Source organism: Ovis canadensis, chromosome 7 (genome assembly GCF_042477335.2).
Source record: "Ovis canadensis isolate MfBH-ARS-UI-01 breed Bighorn chromosome 7, ARS-UI_OviCan_v2, whole genome shotgun sequence".
Classification (NCBI taxonomy): domain Eukaryota; kingdom Metazoa; phylum Chordata; class Mammalia; order Artiodactyla; family Bovidae; genus Ovis; species Ovis canadensis.
Window position 1 is genome coordinate 24,772,510 of NC_091251.1, and position 15,466 is coordinate 24,787,975.

General features: G+C 58.0%; 1 protein-coding gene across 1 annotated transcript in view; it reads right to left on the reverse strand.

Annotated features, from left to right (window-relative positions):
* Positions 1-4,624: 4,624 nt before the first annotated feature.
* Positions 4,625-15,466, reverse strand: part of IGDCC3 (immunoglobulin superfamily DCC subclass member 3) — a 43,272-nt gene continuing 32,430 nt past the window's right edge. Inside the window, exons 3-14 of the mRNA XM_069595409.1 lie at positions 12,272-12,416; positions 11,771-11,901; positions 11,166-11,303; positions 9,722-9,880; positions 8,390-8,555; positions 7,879-8,126; positions 7,524-7,688; positions 7,021-7,212; positions 6,760-6,864; positions 6,150-6,288; positions 5,820-6,024; positions 4,625-5,565 (exon numbers count right to left, since the gene is read on the reverse strand). Coding sequence (XP_069451510.1) covers positions 5,398-5,565; positions 5,820-6,024; positions 6,150-6,288; positions 6,760-6,864; positions 7,021-7,212; positions 7,524-7,688; positions 7,879-8,126; positions 8,390-8,555; positions 9,722-9,880; positions 11,166-11,303; positions 11,771-11,901; positions 12,272-12,416 — 1,961 coding nt within the window. The 3' untranslated portion in view covers positions 4,625-5,397. The remainder of the gene's footprint in view (positions 5,566-5,819; positions 6,025-6,149; positions 6,289-6,759; positions 6,865-7,020; positions 7,213-7,523; positions 7,689-7,878; positions 8,127-8,389; positions 8,556-9,721; positions 9,881-11,165; positions 11,304-11,770; positions 11,902-12,271; positions 12,417-15,466) is intronic.

A 15,466-nucleotide genomic window follows, 5' to 3' on the forward strand; every position in this document is an offset into this window, starting at 1 on the left:
TCTGCTCACTGAGAGCTAGGTCTGTCTCTCCAGTGTGGGGCTGAGCTTAGCTGCTAGCTTCCATCAAGCGAGGGTTGACAGGCTTTCTTTCCTGTAGCTGTAATCCTCGCTATTTCCACAGGGGGCAGCAAACCTCGCCAGTCACAGCCTTTCTCCCTGGAGCTGAGAGACACTGCAGGCCGGGTCCTTCGTCCAGAGGCTCCCTCCGTTTCACGGAGGCAATGCCGGATGCAGAGGTCCTGTCTTCTTTATCTCACTCACCCTCACTCACTTTGTTCTGCCCACTTTCTCTGCCTGTAACAATGAGTTCATCTGAACACTTAAACCGAACTCTTGGCTAATATGAATTCATTGGGTGCAATCAGAATATACAAACCGATCCCCGTAATACTTCTTCGTGGGAGGGCACGGGTCTAGACGGCCCACTCCCTGACTCTAGCCTGAACTGAGTTCGGGACAGGTCCCTCATCGCTGGTTGCTCCCCCTCCCCCATTCCTGCTGCCAGCCCAGCTTCTCCCGACCCCTGCTGCCCCACACCTGTCCTGAGCAGGAGGACTACTCTCCTCACTGCCTGCCCCCAGGTTCATGTTCGCACATCCCCAACCCCCCCGTTCTCCCCAGGACCCAGGCTCCCCATCAACTGTAGCCTGACTAGGTTTAGCGCAAAGGGCTCCTGGCCTCCAGCCCTGGCCCTGCCTCTAACTTCTCTGTGAACTTGAGCGATGCCTGCTCCTCCTGGCTCTCGGTTGTCTTCTCTGTCTCATGAATGGGTCAGTGGTCCCTCCCTGCTCTGCCATTCTGGGGTCATTCTGGGGACCACCATCCCTGGTGGGTGGGGATCTCAGGCTGGCACCAGCTCTCCCTGGCCCCTCAGCCCTCGCTGCACTGAGGGAGCTGGCCGTGGAGAAGGCCCTTGCCAGGTGTTCATAGAGGCCTGGGACTCCCTTCCTGTGACCTCAGGACTGGCCCTTCAAAACCGAGCTTCACTAATCATAGGGATGAGACCTACAAACATGGCTTGGCTAGGAGTCGGGAGCAGTGCTTGTCTTCCTCCAGCCCCTCCCATCATACCCCAGAGCCTCGGGGAGCAGCCTTCCTGCTGCCCAGCCTCCCAGCTCACACTTGTTCTCCACCCACCCCTCCGGTGTGGACCTGTGGTCAAAGAAGCCCGCAACATCCCTGACTCCAGTCCCATCCAAAGGTGGAGGAGTCTAACTCCCCTCCCTGGAATACAACGGCCTTAGTGACCTGCTTCTCAGGAACAGAACGTGGCAGTGACGCTGCAGGATGTCCAGGGCTAGGTTCTAAGTTTCCTAGCAGTTTCCGCCTGGCCCTGGCTCTCAGGACGCTGATCCCTGGGCCCCAGCCACCAGGCTGTGCGGCAGCCCAGGCACATGGAGAGGCCACATGTAGGCGCGGAGGCTGACAGCCAGCATCAGCCACCAGACTCGAGCAAGCCTTCAAATGATTCCAGCCCTCGGGCTTCAGGCTACCACAGCTGATGCGCAGTGGAGCAGAGACAGCTCTCCACGCTGGGGCCTGGCCCAAACTGCAGATGTGTGCGCAAAAGAAATGTTAGGGTAAACCTCTAACATGTTGGGGTGGTTACAGAGCATTTGGTAACTGGAGCGAACTTAATCCCTGGCTGCTGCTGCTTTCTGCTCACACATGTGTGTGTGTGTCTGTGTGTGTGTATCTGTGTGTGTAGGTATTCAGCCAGAGGCCACTGGATCATTTGAGATCTCAGGACCTAGAGTCCAGCTGGGCCACTCAGCTGAGAGCAATTTCTGCTAAACTTCCTAATTGGAACCCTGCTTCTCCTTTTACCTCAGTTCAAGGTCTTGTTAGAACAGACCCTTCCTTTATTTGCATGTGATTTGTGTGCAATTTGCATACATCTACATGAGTCCTATTAGGTGGTTTTAAAAGGTTTCCGGGCCCCTCCCTGGGGGAGGTACTAGCCTCTTGGAGCCTTGGAGGGACGGGAGCACTGGAGGCTGTGTGGTCTGCCCTCCTAGCCTCACGTCTGCTCCTCCATATGACCCCCCATCACCTCCCCAGGTTGTCCTTGGATGGCTCAAGTTGAAGAATTTCTGTGTTTGTGGAGTGCTGCGTAAAGAAAGGCAAGGTATTATTTCTATATTTGGGCTTAGTTCCTTCCTCTGGGAAAATCAAGACAAGTCAACCACTTCTCACCAAGACCCATGACGGTGCCATGTGGCCTCAGGCTTCTCTCCCAGCTCAGCGTCCACTGTACCATCACTGTCTGTGGCCTGACCTTGGCCCCAGCCGCCCCTGCAGGCCTCTATCCAGAAGTGCCAGGCCAAGGGCTTTCAGATGTTTCTTTTAGAAGCAGTACCCTGTTTTCTAATGAAAATCTCATGCAGAGTTCAACTCAGAAGACAAAAGAAGTCAAGCTGCTCTAGGTGTGATGGGCAAGGAGGCTCCCCCAGACCCTCTAGCCACAGCTGGAGAACTCAGCTTGCCAACCACTGTCCTTGTCTGTTCCTCTCAAAAGGTGCCTCTGGGTATAGAACCCATTCCTCCAGACTTGCAGAGTCTCCCAGGGGTGAGCCTTGGCTTTCCATTTCAGCAACAGAGAGGACATTGACAGTCTAAGCAGTTGCGTTACACCATTGCTTCTTCCTAAGCTTGAGGCCCACTGAGACCTCCGGGTCTTTTTTAATTTTTTGGACTTGCTGTGCGGCACGTGGGATCCAGGGACCAGGGATCAAACCTGTACCCCCTGCATTGGAAGGGCGGCGTCTTAACCAGTGGACCTCCAAGGAAGCCCTGAGACCTCCAGATCTTTGTCAGCATGACACTTTTAAGCCCAGTCTCTCTTGGCCTATTCTCAGACTCAGCAGCTTCAGGAGTCTGGACTGAAGAAACCACAGGGGGAACAGAGAGGCCTGGCCAAGGGTCTGGCCGTGTGTCCTGTAAAGCCTCAGCCAGTCAGGGCCCCAGTCTCCTCAACTTTAGTCCTTCCTCATAGACAAGGCAGAAAAAAGCACATAGCTGGGATTTCTCTGGTGGTCCAGGGGCTATGTCTCATGAGCTCCCAGTGCAGGGGGCTCGGTTCGAGCCCTGGTCAGGGAACTAGATCCCACATTGCCACATCTAAAGATCTCGCATGCTGCAACCAAGACCTGGGGCAGCCAAAGTAATTAACTGATTATTTTTAAAAGCACATAGCCCTGCGCAGCCACCGGCTCCGTACGGTGGCCTGTCAGCATCTGGTGGAAGGACTAGTCTCGGATCCCTTCCTGCCAGCTAGGGAGGCACGAGCCGCGGTCAGAAGGCAAACTCTGGAACCAGGCTACCTGGCCAGGATGCGAACTGATCTCGGCCGACCATGCCGAGATGGGCCGTGTGGGATATAAAAGGTTTCCTTCATTTCTCATCCTTTCTCGGTTCCATCATTTGTGAGAGGAGATGGTGATAACGAGAACATCAAACTCCACCCCTCCCACCCCCGCCCAGGGAGGCTGCGAGAACCTACCTGGCCTCCCCACCCACGGAGAAGACCCAGCAGGCTCCTGTAGGACCACCCAGGGTTCCGCTGTTACCACGCTGGGCTCCGACCCTGTCAGAGTCCGCCTGGATTGTCCCGTTACCCAGCACTTCCACCCCTCCCCTAGGACCTGCCACAGGTACCCAAACACACAAGCTTCACTTTGGCAACAGGACTTTTATTCAGTCAAAATGAGTGTGGCAAACCCAAGATGGGCCAGGTGGCCCCATCCACCCTCCCGCATGCCCACCCTTCCCTAGGGAGAGGGCATTCCAGGAGGAAGGGGGTGTGGAGACAGCTCTGCAGGGACCACGGGGCACTGCCTGGGAGGTCTGAGGCACCCTGGGCTCAGGCCCAGCACCGGGGAGAAGGGACAGCGCCCTTCCCCAATCCACATGGATGAGACTTCAGTCTTTCAGGAAAACCCCGTCAAGTGTACCTCCTTCAGCTAATCCACTAAAGTCTGGGGTGGGGAGTCCCTAGAGGGTTGGGAGTCAGGGACTTTATGGTCTAATCTCATACTTAAGAATACAGTTTGTTTTTCTTTTTTAAAACAAATGTTTTCTTTCTGCTATTTAAAAAAATGTTTGCGTGTAACCAAAAATACGTATTTGTTTCCTTTGCCTTTTTTCTTCATCTTTAACTAAGTCTTTCGAAGAACACAACAGAAAAGAGAAACAAGAAATCACAAGAACATAAATCCTTAAACACACCTCGTATAAAAATAGTTTCCGGCTGTAGCTGCTGACAGTGGTTGGTCCACTGCCCGGGGGAGTGGGTCAAGCTGGCAGTGTCCCAGGGGACAGAGGGCTGGGGACCCCCCCCCCCCACCTCCGCCAACATGCACACAACCGGCACACACAGTACATTCCTGGGGCCAGTCTGCTCCAGCGGCTCTGTGGGCAGGCAGGCTGCAGGGTGACGGCCCACCCTCCCAAGGCCCAGGTACAGAGAGGGTCCTTGGGGTCCCAGTCAAGGATGAGTTGGCTGAGAGGGTCAAAATGGGAGTGGACAGGCCGACGAGATGGAGCACCGGTAGGGTGCTGAGAAGCGGCTAGTCTGGAGCAACAATTTACACTCCCAGGAACAAATTTTCCTCTTATTTTTGGCTTTTCTTTTTTTTTTTCACATTTTCTTTGACCAATTCCATCTTTATTTCTGCAGGCCCCAAGAGACCCACCCTTGGTGAGGAGCCAGGAGGGACGGTCCAGTGACACAACACAGGCCTGAGAGCCAGTGAACTTCGAGGTAGACATTTTCTTTCACACCTGGAAATGGGGAAGTGTTTTTTTTCCTTTTTTTTTTTTTCTTAACTCTGGGCAATAATGTGGGGAGGGAGAAGGGGTGCCCCCAAAGGGGCTTGAGGTAGGAGTGCATTCGGGGTTCTGTGGGGCAAGGGGCTGAGGCCACGGCCCCACTCCCCCGAGGACATTCATTCCGGCTGAGGTAGGTGCTGAGAGCCAAAACAGCAAAACTCCATCCTGAGAAAACAAGGTCGCGGAGGCTGACAGTGTCGGGCGCCCAGCCTCAGCTGGCGCACAGTTTTGGAGTCTAATTCACCTTCTCTCTTCTCTTTCTCTCTCGCTCTTTTTTTTTTTTTCTTAAGTTTGTTCTTTTTTAAAGGAAAACATTAGTTCAGTTTCAAGTCATGTGGGTACAAGCAGAGGTGAAGGGGGTCCTTGGCCCAAGGCGGGGGCTCCTGTAGGAACCCTTCTGGGTCCTTGGAGGGGTTCTTGCTGAGGCTACTGTAGGTCTTGAGAATCAGAGGATCAGTCAGGACAGAAGCGCCTTGGAAGCCCCTACGTGAATCCCACATGACAGGAGAAATCTTGCCTTTGACCTGAGAATGGGGGTTGCTCCCTGCAGAGCCTGCCAGACACCAGCTACGGTCCCGAGGGAGCAGGCTGGGCAGCCAGTCCTTCACTCGGGAGGCCAGGGCTCACGTCCTGGGGTGGCGGGGCCTCCGACGGCATCTCCTCCAGGAGGCTGAACCCCTGAAGCGGCAGCATGGAGAGCTGGGTCTCCTCACACAGGGCAGGGGCCTCGGGGTCCTGCTGGGGACAGGGCAAGTCACACAGGCCTCAGCAAGGGGGGCCAGAGGCCCACGAGCCCCGAGTCAGAGGGTCAGGCGCCGGAGCCCATTCCACTCAGGGGTTAGGTCTCCAGGCCTTCCTGCCTAACTTGGGGGCACAGAGAGAGATGCTCTGTGTCTTGTAGCTTGGCAGAGGCTGGTGACCGAGGCCTATGGCCAAGGTAAGGAGGGCACAGCCTAAAGCAGGGGGCTGGCTCAGGCAGGAGCACTCACCGTGGGTCTAGGGTGAGGCTGCATAGCCCCTACTCGGGGGAATAGCTGCTCCAGTTCCTTCACGTCCACACGTTTCCTGTCTCGGCCCAGCTGGGCCCGCTCTGCCCGTCCTGCCCCATTCAGTGCCAGGATGCCAGAGTCCCTCTGGCTCCGGGGGCCCTGAGGAGGGGAGAGCTGGTTTTCCACATCCTTGCACAAGAGGACCCTAGGGGATGAGCCAAGAGTTAGGAGGAGGGATGTGGGAGCGGCAAGAACACAGGGATAGAGACAGTGGGCCCCAAACTGCCCCTCCCGTGTGGCTCCCCTGCCCTGTGCCGGCCCAGGACCCACCTGCCCCTTTGGCCAAATAAGAGGAAGAGGACACAGAAGATGATGCAGGTGACCCCAATGTGGATGCCGATGACGATGCCCGTGGTGGACGTCTGATTGGTGGCCTCCTCCTTCCGACAGTCACATGGTGGGCTCAGGGCTGGGGTGTAGAAGCAGGGGCAGGTTGGGGGCTGTGGCTCCCAGACACCCAGCCTTTGTGGGCTACTTCTCCCACATCTGCTCCTACCCCCCTAGTCCCCATGGCGTTTGCCCTTGTCTACGGGGTCCCAGCCCATCGTTTTTGGTTCTTTTTACCAATGACTGAATACTAACTTGGTGCCAAATACTAGGAATAACACTTGAGATGGACCATTTCATCCTCCATACACTTCTATAAAGGTATTCCATCTCTGTTTTATGAAGGAGAAAATGAGGGCTCAGAGAGGTTAAGTAACTTACCCAAGGTCACATAGCCAAGCATCAAGCTCAGATCTAAGCCTATGTTCTCCAGCTCTTCGTGTACTGTTTGAGCCTCCTTTCCCTGGATGCCTGCTCCCCCCGCCCCCCACTCAGCTTCTGGCCTCCCTTCCTAAGGGCCAGTCTTTGGCCAGACCCCACACCCACCCCTCACCTGTCCTCTCAGCTGCTCCCCTCAGAGACACGAAGCGGACTGTAGCATTGCCGTCCCCATGCTGGTTGTAGGCAAGCAGCTTCACCTCGTACACTGCAGTGGGGTCTGGGGGCAAGGGCAGGTTGCTGAGGGACCGCCCCAGGCCCCACCAGGCAATGGTGTCTCCAGGGTGAACTGGAGAAGACCCCTGGGAACCGCCTGCTGGCCCCAGGCACCGCACCCCTGCCCAGCGCCCCAAGCCCCGGGCCGCCTCTGCCTCACCGAGCTGGCTGAGGTTGTAGGAGGAGACAGCTCCAGGAAGCAGGATGGGGCCAGTGAAGGAGGCCTTGCTCGCGGGGCGGTAGAACAGCTTGAAGCCGCCCTCGTGCTGGGCCAGCCGGGGCCAAGGCTCCCACAGCAGCTGCAGGGTGGAGCTGCCCAGGACCCGCACTGACAGCGGCGGTGGGGCGGGGGCTGTGGGTGGAGAAGGGGGCTGAGATGTGAGGACGTGGTGGTCACTGAAATGCTTCCCTCCCACCAGCCACCTACGCCCCACACCCCACTGCCCCCGAGAGCCCAGTTGCTGACTCTACCCAGGGCCTCTGCTTGCTCAAACAGCGCCTTTGCATGAATTATCAACAGAAAAGGGCACCCCTTCTTCCAAGCTGACCCAGCCCCGTCTCAGCCCCAGGGCGAAGCCCTATGTGCCCTGCACAGCCTGAACAACGGTGCACGTGGGTTCTGCCTAAAACCCTGGGGCTTTGTGCTCCACACCCAGACCTCACCTTCGCCTAGAGTGCTAGCCAGGGTGGGGGCGGAGGCTGAGCTGGCTCCCCGGGGCGTGTAGGCTTTGATGTAGAAGCTGTAGGCAGTGGAAGGCTCCAGGTCGCTCACCAGATGCTGGAAGGTGCTCTTGCTAACTGCTTCCTGGTACTCCAGTTCCGGGGGGTCTGGGGAGGCCAGGGCGGGGTAGGCAGTGAAGGGGCAGGAAAGAATCCTGCCCACACTGGGGAAACGGGGGCGGCCGCCAGGGGGCAGTCCAGAGGAGCAAGGGAAGGTGTAGGGTCAGGAGGGTCAGGACGCGTGGGAGTAAGAGGAAGGCGCTGCAGAGGCCCCCTTGCCCTCCGGGGCCCCACCCACCGGCAGCCTTCCTGATGTGCAGGACATAGCCGATGATCTCCCTGGTGTTCACCAGGGGCTCGGTCCAGGACACGCGGACCTCGGTGGACGATACGGAGACCGCCTGCACGTTGAGGGGGGGCCCGGGCAGCCCCTCGGCCCACAGCACGGTCAGCCTGGCGCTGGCTTGAGAGGAGCCGGCGCTGTTCTCGGCCACGCACTGGTAAATGGCCTCATCTTCAGGGCCGATTCCAGAAATGGTCAGGGTGCTGCAGGGAGAGGGGGAGTCTCAGACCCCCTCCTCCTCTCAGAGTCTCCTCGGAGGTGGGCCACATCTCCCCACAACAACAGGCTTGTCTGAGGTCTCTCAGCTAGTTAGGGGCAGACCTGGGACTCAAATCCAAGTCTCCAGACCCCCAGTTTAGTATTCTCGGCCAGCAGGAGGTGCACGGCCTGCCTGGACCACTCATCCGAAACCCCCTTCCCCGATACCTCCCCAGGCCTCACCCCCGCACACACGCCACGCACGTGCCTGTTGTTATTCTTGAGCCTGACGTGGCCTCCGGGCCCCAGGACCTGTCCATTCTTCAACCATGTCACGTGAGGAGGTGGCTCGCCCTGAGCTTGGCAGGTGAACATGGCTGTGGTCCCAACCGGCCTGGAGATGGACTGGGGGTGCTGGACAAACTCTGCCGGGGCTAGGGTCAGGGTAGGGGCACAGAGAAACGTGAGGGGTCAGGGGGAGACGCAGGGGACACCTCTAAGTGAAGGGATGAGGAGGGGAGAGGGCGGGGCCAGAGACCTGCAGGAGAGCCGGTGGATGGGGAGAGTACCCCCCCCCCCCCCCCCCCCCCCCCGGTGGGGCCCACCCTCCAGCCTGGTCCAGCCTCCAGGATATGGCAGCCCTCACCTCCCTCCGCCTCAGGAGAGGCAGACCCAAGAGAGGACTCCATTTCAATGACTATTTAAAAGACTGACATTTGTATCCGAAAGCAATCAAGCTGAGCTCCCTGTTCAGGAAATTGTTAAACAAATAAATGTGCTAATAGGTTTGGCTGCACCTTGAAGGCGGTAATGACGGGGAGATGGATGAGCCCTCAGTACCGGCTCCCCTCACCCCTACATTCTGTTCCACTCTCCTCCAATCCCAAGCCTTGAGCTTCCATTAACACCCGAGAAATGAAATGCTCCATCACTTTCATTTGGACAGATTAACGGCACATGGAATGCTAAACAAACAGGCATTTAAGTTCCTAATTCCGCTCTCTCCCATCTCTTCCCCAGCTCTCCAGGAGGGAACAACCACAGAACCCGCCCCCGACCCCCACCCCGAGAATGGATCGCCGAGCCCAGTTCACAGAGACAGCTGAGGTCCAGGACAGGAGGATGGACAGAATGACCTGGTCAACTGCAGAGGGCCCACACGCTTCCGGAGGGGAGAATGTGTGTGTCTGTCTTTGCGTGTGTGGAGGGAGCTGGGGTGTGAGAGTGTGAAATGACAAACATGCTGAGAGCGTGCGTGCAGGTGTGAGCGTGGAAGTGCCACATGTGTGAATGAGAACAGCATGTGACGGGAGGGACCCAGGGAGGGGGATGGCACAAGTCAGGGAGACCCGCTGAGATTACAAGGTGGAAATGAATGGGGGGTGATGGCACCTGGAAGGACCAATGACCAAAGATGCCCTTCCCTTCCCAACACATACATTCCTGGGGGGAGGGGCCTGGAGAGGGGAGGGGCCTGGAGAGGGCAGGGGCAAGGTTAGGGTGAGGACAGGCACATGGGCAAGCATCAGGCCCTGGGCTTGGGCAGGATGGGGCAGGTGAAGGGGCAGTGTGGGGCGGCGTTGGGTGGGGGAGCCCGTACCTTGCACCACCAGCCGGCCCTGGGCTGTTCTCCTCACCCGGGTGCCGGGTCTGTTGGCTGCACAGACGTAGACGCCTGAGTGCTGTACAGTTACGTCTGAGATGATGAGGTTCCCCGTGCCCAGCACCTGGATGCCCTCCACCCCAATGGGGCGGCCATCTAAAGAGGAAGGGAGGGTCAGGGAGGGAGGTGTCCAGGAACGTCCCAGCTTGAGCACCATCAGTCCTCCAGGGAGCCCCTGTCTTTGCCTCTGGCTCTTCTCTCCAAGCATCACGGCATGCTGGAGGGGCAGGGGCAGCACAGGAAACTCTTGCCCCGGCAGGAGGGAACTGGGTCCTAATCCTGCCTCTCTGGTGACCTTCAAGTCCCCTCCGCCTCGTTTCTCAAACAGGAAAGTAAGGTCTTACGTGGATGTTCCCCAGCCTGATTTGTCTCTCCTGAGCAAAGTTCCTTGATCAAATATCCATTCTGCTCCTTGACTATCCCAGTGCCCATTAATATCAAGGCTCTGACAAGTCCCGCAGCCAAGGCATCTGGTTAACTCGGTTTCCCAAACTTGCTAGACCACCAAGCCATCCCTTCCCCTTGCAGATCACGCTTTGGGAAATGCTCTCCCAGATGGTCTTTACCAGGCCTATGGGCTCCTCCTAATGGTGAGGCCACTCTTTTCGGCCTCTCCCAGGCCCTGGGCCCTCCCCCCACCCAGGATCAGATTAGCACAGTCAGAATGCGAGGAGACAGCTCCCCATTCAACCTCTGAAGTGGTGAAATCTACTCCATTATCCTGCCTGCTGCCCCCTCCTTCCCCATCACTCAGCTGCTACAATGTACTGCAGTCTCCTTGTGAATGCGACCCCACCCCGTCCCCTCCAGACTTTCCTTCCCCCAGTGACCTCTCCACTCAGACAATGTGGGCCCATCTGCACCCTTTCATTTCTCTCCTTCAGCTGCCTGGGGATTTAGGCTGGGGATTTAAGGGACCAGGCTAGAGACTTGGGCACTCGGAGAGAGGGTGTGACTACCGGCTGAGATTTGGAGGGGTTTGGGATTGCATCGCTGGGTAAGATGGCCAGGGTGTAGAGGACAGAGATGAGCCGGAGGGGGAAGTGACTAGGGGTGCTGAGAGCTGCAGAGAGGTTCTGGAGGCCCCAGTGGTGAGGCCAAGGGTGAGTGGAGCATGGAGGAGGTGAGCTGGCACAGGACTGGAGGAGGACTGGATGAGGTAACCCGGGGAGCTAAGCCATCTACACGGGGGGGAGGGAGAATGCAGTGGGCAGGCGGACCTCCCTGGTCCTGCCAAGGAGAGGGAAACCACCCCCTCCCTAGGACTCGAGAAAACGGACCCCCACGGAGAATAAACAGGATTCCAAGTTCCCCCAGCGCTGGGAGAAGAGACTGGCCCTCCCAGGGTTGGGGGAGGCGGGGGCTGCAGGATGGGGCTCACCCAGGCGGCTCCAGGACACAATGGGGCGCGGGTTGCCCGTGGCGACACACTCGAGCACGGCGGTCTGGTGCACAGTCAGGGTGAGGTTCTCAGGCCCCACGAGGATCGTAGGTTCCTTGTAGGCCCCAGAGCCGGAGCCTGGGAGGAAGATGCCACATTGCTCACTGTAGCTGGGACCCTTCCCACCTCCTCACCACACTCCCCCCCCACCCCCCCGTACCCATATACACAGCTCAGGCCATGGGGGGTGGGAGACAAGTTGCAGCCCCAAACCAGGTCCGGTGGGTGGAGAGAGGAGACGCTGGCGGTCCCTGGACGTTATCACACTCATCTCTCCAGTCAGGGCCTCTCGCGGTGGGACAGCCACCCCCACCTAACCACCTAGAAGCAGAGGGTGGGCTTCCTCCAAGAGATCTGAGCTAGCGAGGGACCTCGAGGTCCCTGCACCCTCCTCGGGGTCCCTGCGCCCTCCTCGGCTCCTCCCGAGCACAGAGCTAGGTGCTCAGAAGGTGCTCGGTACACACTCGACAGTCCAGGCCCTGGAACTCCACTGAAGGGAGGGTGACGTGGTGGTGGGGAAGGATGCGATGGGCAGAGGCCCGCACCTGTCACGGTGAGCCTGGCCCCGCGGCTGACCCGGACGCTGGCGATGTTCGAGGCCACACAGTGGAAGACGCCGCTGTCCTCAGCCCGAAGGCCTGTGATCTGCAGGACTCCCTTGGGCAGCAGCGTGTACCTGTGGTGGGGGGCACGGTCAACCACCAGCACAGCACCCCTGGCCCAAGGACACTCAGCATCACGGACACAGCCCACCACCCAGCCACGGTCCCAGTCTCACTTTCGTCATCGCAGACACACTCTGGGACTCTCACTGGTGGACACACCTGCAATTCCAGCCTCAGCAACAAACGGCCACACACCCATCTTCTCACTGACTCAAGTATTACATCTGGGTTCACAAGCCACCCAGATACTCAGTCTCAACAAAGTTGCAGGAATACCACCCCAGAGGCTGCAGGCAGGCCTTCTTCAAGGCCCAGACACTGGACTGGGCCTGCCTCCTGGTCATACCATGAGCCTCCCGGTCACGCCCACCCAGGGCTCACCTCTCATTGTCCGTGTCAATGGGGACCCTGTTCTTCTCCCAGGTGATGAGGGGTTTGGGGAGCCCGTGGATTTGGCACTGGAAGCGGGCTACACCGCCCTCCTCGCCCACGGTGGCCTGGGGATGCACGTGGAAGTCTGACATGGCTGGAGAAAGAAAAGGAGGTGTGCACGGGGGAGGCACGCTGCCGAGGAGCAGAGGGGATGGGAGAGGGTGTGGGGGCCTCAGATCGCACGGCAGCGCTTACCCTGCCTCCTACCTGTGGGAATATCTCCCCCAAAGGCACAGTATAGGCCTGGCTGGACACTGAGAAAGGTATGGACGAATTCTTGAATGATAAACCTCTAACACTGAAACAGTGGGCTGTGGGCACACAGAGGCCAGTCACGGAAAGCCTTGCTCCCAGGGCCTGCTCCCCACTTTTACAGCTGCTTTTGGATTTATTTTTTATAAACTCCCCCTTAGGTGGTGGTGGTTGTTCAGTCGCAAGTCATGTCCAGCTTTTTGTGACCCACATGGACAGAGGAGCCTGGAGGGCTACAGATTTCCCAGGCAAGAATATTGGAGTGGGTTGCCATTTCCTTCTCCAGGAGATATTCCCGACCCAGGGATTGAACCCAAGTCTCCTGCATTGGCAGATGGGTTCTTTACCACTGAGCCCCCAGGGAAGCCCCCCTCCCCTGGCTAAAGTATGCAGGTGCTAAATAGTATGCTGCACATTTTACAGAATAGGAAACAGGCCCAGAGAGGGGAAGTGACTAGGCCAGCGTCACCCAGCAGTCCTTAGACCCTGGAGACCAGAGCCCAGTGGCTTTCTTTGCCCTTCATCCTCATCCCTTTATCCCCGGTTCTTCTGCAGCTTCTCAATGTACCCCAAGAGGGTGGTATATCCATCGAAGGTGACAAGCCTCTCAGAAGACTGTCAGACCCACCAATCTACATTTCAATGTGTCATAAATATTCAGGGACTGCCTCCCCACCTTTCGGGGATCTGAACTAACTGCTCCAGCGCTGATCATGAGAGGGGTTGATCATGAGAGGGGCCGTAGGCCACCCCCTCCCCTCACTCCATTTTCAGCTGGTTAAGTGTCCCTGCCCACCCTCATTCCCAGCCATCCCCACTCCCCAACCTGTAAAGCCCCGGGGAAGGGGCCCCTCCCACGCGGCTTCCCAGTTTCAGCACCAGGGCTGTGATTTCATTAAAATCCACTTTGCTTCAAGTGCGGGAAGGCGGCTCACCATCTGTCCAGGCAGGCAGCCCCTCCCCTCCAACACTCCATCAATGGGGACAGTTGTCCCCTCCCAGAAGGAGCCCTCCCCCACAGCAGCAGGGACCCTGGAGCTTGTCCCAGCTCCGGCTCCCAGCTCCCTGGTTGCAGGCGGGCACACCCCATGTCAGACCCCCTCAATCCTCCAGCCTGTGCAGGACTCCAGGGCAGCTCAGAAAGGCCAAGCCTTTGTGCCCTTCTTGCCAGAGTCTCTGGGGGCTGACTCTTTTGTGGCACGTTCTCCGTCTCATTTGCATGTGGTTCATTAAATATAAACATGCATAAAAATCCCCAGCCTTGCCTCCTCCTCTTTCAGGGCCTCCTGGGAGTGTGGCTGATGGGTGTGAGCACCTCCTTGCACATGTGTGCAGGGCTGTGTGTGCGGGAGGACGGGGCTGTGTGTGTGTATGTGTGGTGTGGTGTGTGGGTCTGAGGCTGGATGTGAATGGGGGTTTGTATCCCTCAGCTCCTGTGGCTGGTGTATGGTTCCGCTTCTGTGGCTTCTGTGTAGGTAATCCATCACACATGTCCCCAGGTAGATATAGTTCTTACAAAGGGCACCTTGGGCCCTAGGGGAGGTGGGTGGGGGCAAGTGCCCAGCTGGTGTCCCCATCAGGCTTGGTGAAATGATCCCCAGGGAGCATCGTGAGGTCAGCCTACCCCGTCTCAGGCCAAAGGCTGTGTTTGGCCAATAGCCTGCAGGTCAGCCCAGAGGTTCAGGGGAGGGGGCAGACATACCAGTGGGACCCCTCTACTGCTTCCAGGCCTCAGCCTCCAGGAGGGCAGGGCTGGAGGCAGGCCTAGGGAGTGGAGAGGGCACCCAGACTCCTGGGTCAGCTGTCTGTGCCCCCACAACCCAGCCCGACCCACTCAGGAGCTGAGGAGCTGCCTGTCACCCCCCCCTTCTCCCCCACCCACCCCCTCACTCCAGCTGGAGAGGAGCCTGCAGTCCCCCAGGGGATTGGGGCGGGGACTAATGGCTCTGCTGAGTACAGATGCCTCCTCATTAAGGAACCGAATCCTTTTGTGTTTCCAGCCCCCATTCTGGGCTCCCTGGAGGTACAGAGAGCTAGGAGCTGGCCTGGGGAGAGATACCAGGGAAGGGACTGCTTCTCCTCAGGGCACTGAGGATGGACAAAGTTTGGCTTCTAAGCTTCTTCCTCCCCCTAAAACTAAACAATGACAAAGCCTGGCTTGAATGCCCTGCTGGATAGGAATGCTGGAGCAGGAAAAGGCGGTAGTTAAGGAGTCGTTAAGGAGTCGGTCTGCTCATCTTTTCACTGTACAAGAGTCTGAAAGGTCCCCAGGGCCCCTGGGAGGCAGCCAGGGCCCCTCCCCACCCAGGAGGGCTGCTCTGCTCCCTCAGAGCAGCACCTTGATGAACCTCTCTATCAGCTTCACCCAACTGCCATTCTGCCAAACATCTCCTTTGAAGGGTAGCTTTGTTTTGAAAAGTGCATGAAAACCACTCATCGCGAGCCAACCCATTTACTTTAGGAAGGGGAAACTGAGGCCCAGGCCCAGTTGGTGGCTCTACCAGCCCCAAATCAGAAGTTCCACGCCCTAAGCCCTGTGCTGGGGTGTCCCTTAGTGCTCCAGCAAATTGTTCACTCTCCAAGGCCAGGTGACCCCAGAGTGGACTGCAGGTGGGACTAGCCTTTTCTCACTGGTTGGGAGTTACCACCGTGCTGCAAGTTGTGGTGAGCCCCCGAGACGGTTCCTAAACCCCACCCCTCAAGCCCAGTTGGCTGCACGGTGTGCTCCAGGTGGTGCAATAGGAGGGCTGGCCCCCTTTATCAGAGGCTCCTTCTTCCCCTCCTTTCCTCCCACTCCTATTCAACCCTTGGGTCAGCCCCGTGAATCCCTGCAGTGTCCTGGGGGACTACAGTGAGGCCCTGGGCAGGCAGTGTCGGAGGGTAATAAGGAAG